Below are 13,092 nucleotides of genomic sequence, written 5' to 3' on the forward strand. Positions count from 1 at the left end.
AACAGTCAGGCAGGGGTTTGGCAGGGAGAGCCGAGAAACATCTTTACACCTCCCTTGCCAGCAGGTGATTTTTCTTGTAGTTAGATTTTATTATGATTATACTTTATGAGCTGGGTGAGCACAAGGCACTGGAGCTGATGATCACAGCAAGACATTCATATTTAGGATGGATTCCTCCTTAGGCCAAGGACTGGTATGGGATTTTAGGAAAGGGATACTCTCCGAGAACAAATAACTGGCATTTTCCACTGCCGAGCATGGATCCTATTTCAGTGGCTCCCTCTGTTGGTGGCCTGAATTTAAGCTATCAACGTTGCAGTGAAAAACACAACTGGTTCCACATGGTGTGTCCCATTCTATGGAATTTCCCATCCTCTGCACCTGGAAAGGTCCAATCTAAGAGGTCGTATAGGCAGCCTTTAAATAATCAATTTCTAAAGGCCTGGAACAATTGAACTATGGTCAATTAAACAGGTGGCATGTTTACGTAAGTAATTTAGAGATACTTTGGGACAAAACTCAGAATATCCTTCAGCCCTCAAGAACCGGTTTTCCCTTCATTCAAATATTACTTGTTTAACAATCAATTGCTTCAACAAGTGTCCCTAAACCTTAATAAAATGTGATTTAGGGTGACCCATTAGAATAACTGGACTGGGACTCTCTAGGACCAGGGTTGGAGACTCACTGTATTACAGCTGAGGTATAGAGATACTGACTGGGTGCTTCCTGTAACACACAGCTGTCAAGGTATACAACAGTATTTCTGTCTGGTATTACGCAGGTCTGATGAATCTGCAGCACAGCTGGTGTTGACTTTCTGGGGGAACCGTGAGCTGGGCACCCCCCAGTAGTAGCTTGACCCAGAGAACAACTGTCTCCATGCACTTTGCAAAAGAAAACACATGTAAAGATACGCATAAAGTTGTTTCTTTTCACAGAAGTGGGTGGTAACAGTATGTTTATTCAGATTACCACACATGGATCCAGCAGTACAGAAACTTCCAGTCTTCAAGGCTGTGGCCTGAAGCTCAGTTCTTCGTGTGGCCGATTGAACAGAGGACAGAGGTCCGTTCCCTGACCAGGTACAACAGAGGCCTCATAACCCAAACCTAAGGAGTACAACGTAAGCAGCTTAAAGATTAAGCACTGGCCAGGACGTGACAGTATCACAGCTCAAAGGCTTTTCAGGTGGAATGAGTGGGACAGGTTCCAAGCAAGTAAGTGTTCACTCGCTGTCCATTCCTGGAATGAAACAGCATCGCTTTTATAAGCCGTCAGGAAAGGAAGGTGACAAAATTGCCCAGTTTGTTTTTGTTTTATCCATCTATTCATTTATTCCATTGTTCTGTTTCTTTTTGTGCTCCTGAAATCTACGGGGGGGAAGGGGAGGAGAAACAGAGCTCCCGCAGGGTCAGCGTTTCAATGTCACAGATGCTGTAATGGATCGACGGCTATCTTTGAGCTGCAAGGTAAGCGTATTCACAGGACATACCAATGTCGCCCCTCTCATACATGTCCTGTAGCCATCTGCTGATTATGTCTGGTTTGTCTGTGGCGAGTTGTGTGTTTTGCCTCTCCAAACCTGTGATCAAAGGAGTAAATGTCATTGAGATCATTGCAAAACCCAGTGAAATCTACACTGGCGCCATTTACGCATATGTAAATTCCCCGTTATCTAGTTAACGTTACATCTTCTTATGCGTTTGAGCAATAAATCTGCACTTTCCCTACTGAGAGTAGAAAAACTAAGAAAAGTTCAAACGTCTGCAAGTCAATTGCTGTTGCTTTGTTCCCTAGTTCATCCTACACAGTTTTGGTAAATTGCTTAACTGATATGAATGTTACCATTTGTGCAGCTAATGGAATCTGACCAAAGCCGTTTTTTCCCCATTGTGTAAATTTATTGCCGTGTAATGTAGTTCAGGAAATGCACTGTAGGCCAGCCTTCTGCTTTTAAGTGCACAAAGCAAATGGGCCACAGAGACTCTGAAGTGCTTAGATTTCTGCCCTTTTCATCTGTCTGCCCTTGAACGGGGTAATATAGCCTACCACTGTCCAAGCCCTGCTGGTCCAACTCTTTTCCATACCAGTATAGACATGCAACTGCAACCTCTTTCCTGCCATGTTGGCTCTGAATGCCCATGATTGGCAATGAGATGTAGACGTTGCACCAGAACTGGAATAATCTCAGTTTCCTTCCTCCTAGGAACTGTTTTACCCCGGCCCCAGCCCCCCCTACACCACCGTGCTGATCGTGGAAGACTCCTCAGACTTCCTCTGCTTGCTGGGCAAGGACTTGAGGTACTCCAGGTGGCGTCGTGCATCCTCCTGGTTCTGCCTGACGTAGTACACCAGGTAGGAGATGACCATGGTGAACCAGGCAAACATGGTGACCAACATGGCCACGTCGGTAGTCTTCTTCAAGGCAATGCAGAAGTCCTTATCCTTGACCAGCAGGAAAGGGCTGCCCTTGTACTCCTCGGGCAGGGCAGTCTGACAGATGATTCCTGCCAACGACAGTGGCTGGAGCTTCAGTTTGTGCAGCTGGGTCCACAGGGTACAGTCGCAGTGCCAGCGGTTGTTGGAGAAGTTGGTCCGGGCCCGGAGGCTCTCGAAGGCCTCCGAGCTGAGGGTCATGAGCTTGTTGGAGGAGAGGTCCAGGAACTCCAGCGAGCCAGCCAGGCCCCGGAAGGCCCCCGGCTCCAGTTTGGCGAGCTCGTTGTGGGACAGGTCCAGCTCGCCGAGCAGGGGCAGCTCGCGGAAGGCGTGGGCGGGCACGGTGGTGATGTGGTTGTAGTCCAGGTAGAGCTGCTGGGTGTCGTTAGGGATGTCCCGGGGGATCTCGGTGAGCCCCAGGCTGCTGCAGCGCACCGTCTTCGCGCCCCCCGGCCGCTCGGAGCAGTAGCAGCCCCTGGCGCAGCTGGTGGCCGCGTGGTGGAAGCAGAACGTCAGCAGCACCAGGCTGTGCAGCAACAGACACATCACCACAGAGTAGCGCAGCAGCCAGTCCACCAGCAGCGGCATCGTGGGATACAGGCATACTCCTGGAAGGAAAGTCCCCTGTTACCATCAGAGAGCTGCTCACATCTCACATCCAGTCAGCCCTGAAGAGGAGAGGCAGGGAACAATAAAAGAGCCAAGTGGCAGACATACTCCATCACACCCGTAAAAAAATCCGCAGCCATCTACTCCATTTGCATCACACTCTGCTTTGACTAATTGCAGAAGTGCAAAGAATTCAAATGCATCTGATTTGTTTTTGAAATTGTGATGTTGATCTAGGCAATGGGCAGATGGGTAAAAGATAGCACAATCCCTACAAGGAGGGTGTGACAGTTTGTCTTGTAGTATCCAGGCTGGTAACACAAAGAACCATATTCCTAGGTTTACACGGGCACTGTGCAAAGAGAAGTGCTCACACCCTCACAGGGAATGGATGCAGGGGCACAGCACACGTGCAAAATGCTTAGAGCAGTCCCAGGCCCTGTTCAGCGGAATCAGACAGTGCTTCTTCCCCTGTCGTGCTGGCTGGCTAATTCAGATACAAGGGGGTTCCAGACAAGGCTGTCAGGACCTTGGACAGCTACACAGCTGCACAAGAAGCAGCAGTCATCTTTCACCCAGACAAGCAGAACATGCCTCTTGTGGGACTGAGGCCAGCTGTTTCTTGTGTGTTAGAGTCTGTGCGCTGGAGTGTTCCTGTATCATTCTGCAGATAAGATGCTGCCTGTCTCGCTTCAAAGTCTTGCGGGAGCATGTTAATAAGCATATCAATGCAGATAATGCTCTTAATATTAACGGCTATTAAGGCTGCTAATTGGTAGAATATCCTGGGCCAATGAGGCACAATGCAAAGGTCCTTAACTCTGAGTTTCTTTGTTTTTTTTATTAAGATGGAGGGTTATCCCTCTCCTATCCCAAATGGAGCACCGTTATACAACCCTCTCATCTAATTATGCATCTTTGGTATGATAACACATGACCATCTTGCCCTAACGCTCTTGAAAAATGACTGCTGACCACTTGGAAATCCACTTACCAAGATTAAAAATGAAATCAATCTCCAAGTACCTTTTAGTATCGCATTACTGACCATCCCCCGAGAGGAACCCATCAAACAGGCCACGCTGTAATTCAAAGTCTCATCAGATGCCAAGAAATACCATTTGTAAAAAGTGTCTTCAGAATATATCCGAAGGCTCTCAAGGGGCTCAAAGTCTAGGATGAGCCCCGTAATCTAGACCGCGTCATTAACCAGAACTCACTTGAACTATCGAACAGGAATTCCTGGAGATACGAAATTCTAAACACCTCACTTATAAAAAAAACAGCTATCATTAATGCAGTACCAACAACGGGCAAGAGAAACGATATTTTAAAAACATAAATGCGCATCTTTATAAGCACATTAGCATACAGTAACAATAACGGTTTTCATTAAGTTTCGATATTGTAACGAAATTGGTATGAATCGTCTTTCATGACAACAGGGACACGTATATCCACTCAGGACACGGGAAAAGAGTGTGGTTACTTTCTTCTTCTTGAGACCGTGAAAAGTGACTCACTGGCTCAAAACGCTGTACAGTTCTTGCAATGTTCTGAAATCTAAAAACTATAAAACGATGTCCATGCTCTTCAGAGCTTGGCATGCTCAAGTAACGCCACCGCCCTGTTTGGGCTGGGAAACAGCAGCCATATTTAAGGCGGAATTTGCGCACAACCAAACTTCAGGGGTCCGTGTTCTTGCCCTCTCGCTGATACTTTGTGCATTCTCGTGTCGATGCCTGTTAGTGTAAGACACAATTCGGGAAATGTGAAGAGTTTTGTGAGCTCTAAAACGAATGGCGAGTTTCAGAGGTGAGAGGGTGAAAGGTCGTTGTGACGACACAGGAGCGAGAAGAGTCAGGCTGCCGAGAGAAGGAGCGTTTAAGCGAGCTGAGGAGTTCAGGTCATCGATTGTGTGTGTGTGTGTGTAGCTGGTATTGTGCCGTGTAGGAAAAGGCCGACAATATAACTACACTCCGAGGGAAGAGTATTCTGCCTTCGTCTTTAATTCTTCTCCGTTGTAACGGCACCTGATCTTGAGGGGGGGCCGGCGGGGGACACATGTTGCGCTACCGAAACGCTCTGGTGTATGGCTATATCGCACCTGCCCACCTGAAAGAGAAAGTACGCCGCAGTATACAGTATACACCTGGGAAATTACCCGCTTACATTAGATAGAATATCCTTTTGATCTCCTGCATCAGCTGACACCTACAGCGATGGCTCCCCAGCGCTGTCCAGAAGCCGACATAGGCCACTAAACCTTTACTAACTTTAACTTTTTATGTCACCTTTTACATAACCATTACGTTCGGTCTTAATTAAAAAAGGAAAATTTTAAAGTGCCAGGAAAGGCTCTTGTTCGCGTGGGTTCTCAGTAAACCGAAAAAACAAGACTTGCTAACTTTTTTCCCCCCGTTTTGCGAAACCGCGAACACCGCCGACGTTTCTTCGCCTGATCTATTTATACAGATGTCTTCCAGCAGCTCTTGGCTCCCCGACATCTGCTTCTACGGCTGTCTCGCAATCGCGTTTCGCAGTCAATTACCCGCTTCCCGTATAGAATTGCACCGCCTTCCTGTCAAACCACGATCCAATGCATACCTTTAAAAGTCAATTAGGGCCCGTTGATTGTGTAAATAAAATAGGACTACATATTAGCAATCCATATACGTATTTATTCAGTATAGGCCCAACAGCGTGTTCTGATGCACTGCAGACGAAAACCGCCAGATATATAAACGATTGCATCTCCGATGTTGGCCCAGCGCAGTTAAGTACATCGCCTACCCTTAACAATATTGAGGGCAATCGTATTGGTATAGTCAAAGTCATTAACACTTAGCAGTTCCAAACCGGAGAGCTGTTAGGTTCAATAGGAATGTGTTGCACACACATAATAACGATTCATCAGTGTCACTGAAACTAACACAGGGCGCACAGAGGTACTTTACAGTACCTGACTTTTTTACCTGTAGCGCTATGCGTTAACAACCTGTTTTGTGTATATGGGGGAAATACTGATGTAACTAATACATTAGGAATAGAAAAGGTTTTTTTTAAAAAAAACATGCACCAGTCGCTCGATCTCCACACAGTAGACTATTCATGCATACAAGCTTTGTCAACTTAAAACGTGATAGTAACAAAGATACAATAGACAAGGAGAAATTGTATAAAAAAGTAACTTAGTATTAATCTGATTTTCTGTACGCCCAATTCGTTGTGCTTATGTTTGTGAATGTGAAAAAAGGGATGCTATAAGCGTCAATAGAACTACAATTGCGTATAGAAATAGGGGTTTAAGGCCGTTTTGGGAGTACATTTTCCCAATTGTCTACCGCGAGTTTCTGTAGGACGGCTGAACGTGCCCCTTTCTTTTCTAAGAAACGAACCTTTCCCAAACGGGCGAACAAGACCGACGGGCTCGGCGCTCGTCCGGCGGGCCCGGGACCGCGGCGGCCCGGCTGGGCTCCAGCAGACGGACGGCGGACCGCGCGGCGCTGCTAGGCGGCAGGAATGGGTCGGTCGGCCTCGGTCATCCGTCCGTGCAGAAAGAACACCCTTCCTTCCACATCCTAGGATCTAGCCCAGATATTCCCAGTCCTCGCCCTGGAGACCCCCCCACACACACACCCGCTCGTTTACTTTTTTCCCCGGCCAAGCCCTCAGTTACACATCCATACCCTTAAGTGGCTTCTTACGAGAATCAATGTCAGCTGTTTTCCTTTTAACTACTGCATTTCATGACCAACATCCAAATCCAAACATTCGAGCAGGACAGAAACAAAATGTTCCGGTCAGGCAACTTACTGGTTCTAAGAAGGCTTCAGTTGAATAAGCAGGTGGAGTTGGAGTGAAAACCAGCGCGTTTCTATACTCGCCGGAAACGAGGGGCAAAACGCGCTCACTTTTGCGTGATCTTTGCAGCGTCCATTTTTGGAGTTGAGTTGCTGTTCCTAAACCCCAGATTTACCTGAGAACAATATTGAATCCGAGTCCGCGGCCAGTTTCAGATGGAAAGCTACCGGACAGCCCTGGAACCCCGACAGACTGTTTCTGTTTCCCTCTCGACTTTGTACCCGAAGTGGGGTCTCCATCACTGCTGTTTGACCGCGGACCGGCGATACAGAGACTAGGCGGCGAGATGTAATGCGTGCATTACAGCCATACAGCACAGCGCCAGCCCTTCTCCTCTCATATACTACAGTATACAGTATATATATTTATCACATGGATGCTCAAAAACTCTCCACTCACGGATTTTTCCCTCCGGAACTGCTCGGCTCTGCAATACGCGAGGGAAGTTACAGTGGACGGAAAAGACCGTCAGAGCCCCTAAAGATAAAAGACGACGCCCCGTCACCAACCTTTTACTCCCAAAATCAATCCCCCCGACCCCCCCGCGCTGTGTTTAACACCCCTTAGCGACAACTTGCCTGCTGCGTTATATTAATCTCGACATCAAAGTTCCGGCTACGCGTCTAGAGCAGCTCGTAAAGTACTTTCTCCTGTCACGTCCTATTAATAGAGAGGCCGGTATTTTGAACAGATAGTCGCAGATTAATCGCTCCTCGGCCCAGTGCCCCCTATCGGGACCGCGGCGGCATCGGCTACGACGAAAATAAAACTGTGTTTTAGACTATACTCTGGGTCCGCAACAGCCCTTTTCTGTCCAACAGCGAACGTCAGGGTTAGAATATACTCTGTGCCCCCGGTCAGATGTGAAGAGCACAGCATGAGCGTTTTCAAAAGGTGGAGATTAAAGAAGAAATGAACACCGCTCGTTAATGATTAATGATTTTCGTTAACATGAGCAGTAACTTCTATAACCTAGGGCCGGAGCGATCACCCATTTACACTTACTTCAGGATCTTTGTAATGTACAGTACTGATCTATTTTTTTTTTCAATAAGCCGATCCCCCTCCTCACTAGAAATGATTATTTGAGTAATTCCTGAAATCATATAGGCCACTGATGATTTAAGGCTGTTTATACAGTATTTTCCGTACTTCCCGTACAACATTAGCAGTGCGCCAACAATAGTAACGCGCTTTCTCATTTTCCGTGTTAAGTAATTTACTATGACTGTTATTTTACCCCCGATCGAGATGAAATCAACACAACCTTACCCGTTTATCGTGGAGAGAATGTGTCGCCTTTTCCCGTCAGAATTCCCCTTTAGGCAACAGGCATTCACGGGCTATCTTCCTCCACAGACCTGCAATTAAAACGCATAAACCTCAGCCCTCCGGTTTCTTGTAAAAAGGTTGAAAACAATCGGACGTGCTGTTAGAAAGTTTGCCTTATAACTGGAAGGACGCAGGGGAACTCACCGGGATCCGCGACCTGGGATCCGCCGGGCCAGATCGTGGTGGTGCGGGTTAGACTGGACCTCTGGAGGTATTTTACCGTGAAATAGTCGGTTCGGACAGTGGAACCATCGAAAAGGGTCTCGGATCAATACATCTGACTTCCACGATTCTTCTTAAAAACAGCCACTGAAACAACACACAATAACATTCATTGCCGGTTTTTAAGAGGCTGATTCGCTCGTCCTTAAATCGTGTTTTTTTTAAAAGGCTACTCCATGCAACGTCTTTACAGTCCTTGGTTTTGTATGGTGGTATTTTCCTAATCCGCCGTCTGGTTGGCGCAGCGGTCAACTTGATGGGCTTGCTAACGGCAGCGGTATCGGTCCGGCCTCTTTCAGCCCGAAGGCAGGCGCAAGCGGGGATAGGAAGCAGAAGCCCGGGTTTCGCGACGTTCCTCGCCGGCAGCAGGACTAATATCCCCCTACCTCTGTGGACGGCGCATCCCTGCCGCCGAGCTCGCCAAGTGGAGACCTTTGCGATCAGTCGCCTCCTCGCAGAGCCGTGAGCGCGCTCCCGCTGTCTGCGTGCTGCCCGTCCCCGGTTTCTATGCAACCATCAAACTAGGCAACACGACAGGAAGCAATCCGGCACCGGCAGGAGAGGAGAGTGGTATTGATAGTTACAGCGCAGTAAGCCACTCTGCCAATTATAACAAACAACTCGCAACGCTACATACACTAAGAGGCGGGGAGGGGCCGGGGGGTATCCCGTTAATGTGCTGTTTTCCACGCCTGGCCCCACTGCTTTTCACCGGCAAACGCAGACGGAGACCGATAACAGCTGCGTTATAAACAATACCCTTTGGGTATTAAAGATTAATGGTATATTTACCTTGTAGCTATTTATAAATATCCTGCTGGTTGTCACATATTCAATGCTCTGTCCTTTCCTGGCAGCAACAAGTCACGTTGTTATTGTATCATATCTTTCCTGCTCTGGCAGGATTGCGGTGTGTTGTATCAACTAAGATGGGCAATTTCTCTCCTCAGTCAAGCGCTGAAACATGCCTACAAATGAACTGAGACACATTTCACATCGGAGAGGTTTAACCTGTTTCCTGTTAAGAGAGTAAATTCTACAGCGCAGGAGCTGAACAGCTGAAAAATGTGAGACTGAAGTTAATCTGGGTGACAAAACTGTCACAGTCCCAGGTACCATAGAAGCTCTGTTCTATACTGGTACCATACAGGCCCAGTACAGCACTGTCCCAAGTAATATAGAAGTCCAGTACAGGCCCAGAACAATAAACCATCCTGCATCCACATCCTGAATTTCTCCCCAAAAAAAAGACTTTGAAACAACTTAGGTTCATAACTGGCACAATTTGTAAATCTGTAAATGAACTCTGTGAACATGTATCAAAGGAAGGCCACTGCATACCCTGGTTATATTACAAACCTCTGCGCTTAATTGTTTAAATTGAGTTAATTGAACTAATTGGAGTCACTCCACCTTCAATACAGACCAACAACGGCAGCTCTATGTCCTTTTGTTCATGTGACCACTGTTGTCAGTATCCAAGACCTGCCTTGCTTGACCTTTCGTCCAACATTCGAACAATACTGAGCCACAAATTAGAACATGGCTGTTTTTTCTGTAGGTTCAAAGGAGCTTAAGCTCCGGGCACAAATGGCACCTTCATCCTGAGCCAACAGTGGACCAGCTTTAAGCCACGGTATGGAAGCCATCTTTGATATTTTTGTAGGTCATCATCTACAGAATGCAAGACCTGCAGGAATCTCCTGGACGCGTGTAGCCCATGTACAGGGGCCGTCAGAGAGTCAACTGGCCCTGTGGTGCCAGAAGAGTCAAGCTTGCAGAGACTGAGCCAGACAGCCGGAAAGCACACATTACGCCAGCCCTGTCTGAAACGGTGCCAGAGCCATTTCTAATACAGCTGGGGTAGAAAGGAAAAAGCAGCGTCTGTTTGATCTGAACCTTTTCGATATGTTTATTTCCTATTTTGGCCCACTGAGCACAATAAATGAGGTCCTCAGCAATTTTACTTCAAGATGTTTCCTTCTATGCCTCACCCCCCACCTCCCTGCACACAGACTGCCAGTCCAGAGCTGAAATATAATTACCTGAGCGAGCCGGCGCTGCTAATCGGGTTTTGATCTGAAAGCTGCATTTGTTTCTTTGGGATCGGGCCTTTCGGTAGGCGTGATCCCGCCGTGCTCCGGCTGCCTGCTGCCTGGAGATAAGTAAGCGTCCGCGCTCCCGCTGGAATCGCTCCCCCTGCTCCGGGGCCCTGATAACACAGCAGCAGGAGCAGCAGCCACAGGAACGGAGCCGGGCTTAGCATCAGCAGAGGGGACTGGGTGCAATGGAGGTCCCCCTGGGTGCAGTCAGCCAGCATGCCAGCTCCCATTCACCTGAGCCCCCCTCTACAGTCCCTGGAAGGAGGCACGAATTCCGTTCATCCGTTTGCTCCGTGAAAATGGCTTTCCTCTTTTTCCATGTGTATATATACATTGGAGCAGGGAGATCCCCAGATAAGATCCGCTGGGAGTGAAGCACGTCAGAAACACAAAGGGGTTTGATCTTGAATTCCGATCGCTCTGGTAACATCCGAGTTTTCCATCACAGGCACCTGCAACCATGACAACGAGGGTTACAGCAGCCTCCCAGTGTGGGATGGTGTGCCTGTTGGAAAAAGAATCGCTTTTGAACCCTGGCTCCCCGAATGGACGATCTCGGAAGTTATCGGTTTACTAAACGCATGAAAAGGGATCCCCTTACACTCTGATCACGCAACAGTCTACAATGTCGACGTGGAACTGTGCTCGATTTCACATAAAATCCACCCCACTCAAGATACCAGGAGTTATTCATATGAACCCTGAAATTTACTTTAACATCCTTCCCTTTTTTTTCTAACCCCCAACCAAAAGAAACAAACTCGTAGCCTGCATGAGGAGTCAGGCTGAAAGCCTAAAACAATCATTCCAGTTTGATCCATATACTGTTTTGATAAGCCGATGCAAAAAAATGGATAGAAAAGGACAAGGCAGCAGGATGTGTGAAAACAATAAGGTGGTTCATGAGCGTTTTAAAGGTGTCCTGTCAAATGGAGAAAATGTGAGAGAATCCAGGGTCTGGAATGTAGATTAGACGGAAGGAAGAGTAATCAATATGCAGATGAAATTACAGGAAATATGATTAGACTTCCATTAGGCAGTCAAGTATGCTGAGGGATTTCATTCTGTTAGGCATCAGACTCCAGACTGACACCAGTGAGTTGAAAGATGGCCTGAATGTGTCCATGATGAATCACTGCGAAAGCAACTTCTTTTATTATTCCAATAAATGGTGCTTTCAAAGTCAGTGACAACTCAAGGACTCCAGTCCTGCCAGTATTATGAGTCCCTTTAGAGCAGCAAGGGTTTTAACAACAGGGGGACATCTTGCATTGCTCTAATTAAAGCAAACACCAGGTTTATAAAAGCCATTGAACCTACCAGCATGTCTTTGGACTGGGGAAAACCCACGTAATCACAGGAAGAACATGCAAACCGCATGCAGACAGCACTCCAGGAATTGAACCGAGGGCCCCAGTTCTTGAGGCAGTAATACTAACTACAGATGCTCTTCTGTGCTGTAATTTATCATGAATTTCTCAGTAGGTCATTTACAAAAGATTCTCCTTCCTCTCCGTCATGAACGGAGATAGAGACCCACAGAACTCAAGTCAAAGCGCTTGGTGAAATAACGAAGAAGAAGAAAGGGGGAATTTGTCTTTTCTAACGGCTTGGCGACTCAACAAAGAGCTTTTTCTTTCCGTCTTCCATTACAAACCCAGTTTCTGACCCCAGGCAAGGAAACACCCTCATCTGAACTTTGTTGTGGTGTGCCTAATGCAACAGAGCATTCAATGGGGAGCCTCTCGTCCGCTGGCTCCCAGCTGTGGCTGCTCTGGCCGTCAGACACAGCCAATGCTCAGTGGATACTGAGTGTGTGGCTACGGGCACACTAATCCAACTTCAAGGCAGGAGGCAAGGCTGACTGTAGGACTGACTGGGCCCATGTATGGGTTGAAAATGTATGTGGGGAGGGGGCAGAATTTTCAGTGCCAAGAATACAAAGATGGACTTTCTACTGCCCTGCCCCCTCCCTCCCTCTGTTCCCATCTTTACATTTTTCAGGCTACTGCACATGCAGACAAAAAGGCAGCCGGGGGCTGGTACTATGTGCATGATGTCATGATGCATTTATTTCTGGAGCCTGATCAGGGTTTCAGAGTACGACTGGTGCAGGGAGCTGGACGGACTACTGAATGCAAAAGACCTCCCTTGCAGAGTGAGTAGTCCAGCAGGCCTTGCTCTAGTTTACATTCATAAAACTGCAGCAGTGAGCTTCAATGCACTGCGCAACCCTAAATTGATCCCCCCCTTATCTGCACATTTCCTTCATTTTTGTTTTGCCCTTGTCAGCACTGTATGAAACCAACTGAAGAGCCATTTTTAGATCTCTTTTAGGTTCCCAGGCACCATGTTCTTATCCTCCTCCCATATAAATAGCTCTGTGAGTTGACTTGTAATAACTTTTTGCACGTGTGCTTCAGATTAGCTGGGGGATTAATCTGAAGAAATTAAGAATATGTGGGCACAGAGCGCCCCCTGCTTCGCTGCACAGACAGCCTCAGTGCGTTAAAGGGAGATGTGA

General features: G+C 47.4%; 1 protein-coding gene across 5 annotated transcripts; it reads right to left on the bottom strand.

Annotated features, from left to right (window-relative positions):
* Positions 1-944: 944 nt before the first annotated feature.
* On the bottom strand, positions 945-11,021 carry lrrc3ca (leucine rich repeat containing 3Ca). Of its 5 annotated transcripts, none has more exons than XM_069185697.1 (5): positions 10,512-11,021; positions 8,853-8,987; positions 8,389-8,553; positions 8,185-8,273; positions 945-3,107 (listed from the first exon to the last, which is right to left on the bottom strand). In XM_069185697.1, exon 5 carries the CDS (start codon positions 3,025-3,027, stop codon positions 2,239-2,241), a length of 789 nt encoding a protein of 262 aa, XP_069041798.1. In that variant the 5' UTR covers positions 3,028-3,107; positions 8,185-8,273; positions 8,389-8,553; positions 8,853-8,987; positions 10,512-11,021; the 3' UTR covers positions 945-2,238. The 5 variants fall into 5 exon arrangements, with proteins under 5 accessions (XP_069041798.1, XP_069041802.1, XP_069041801.1 ...); XM_069185701.1 differs by lacking the exon at positions 10,512-11,021 and adding an exon at positions 6,865-7,389 and having other exon boundaries at positions 8,853-9,210; XM_069185700.1 differs by lacking the exon at positions 8,853-8,987.
* Positions 11,022-13,092: the final 2,071 nt, after the last annotated feature.

The sequence above is a fragment of the Lepisosteus oculatus genome, chromosome 28 (assembly GCF_040954835.1).
Source record: "Lepisosteus oculatus isolate fLepOcu1 chromosome 28, fLepOcu1.hap2, whole genome shotgun sequence".
In the NCBI taxonomy this organism is placed as follows: domain Eukaryota; kingdom Metazoa; phylum Chordata; class Actinopteri; order Semionotiformes; family Lepisosteidae; genus Lepisosteus; species Lepisosteus oculatus.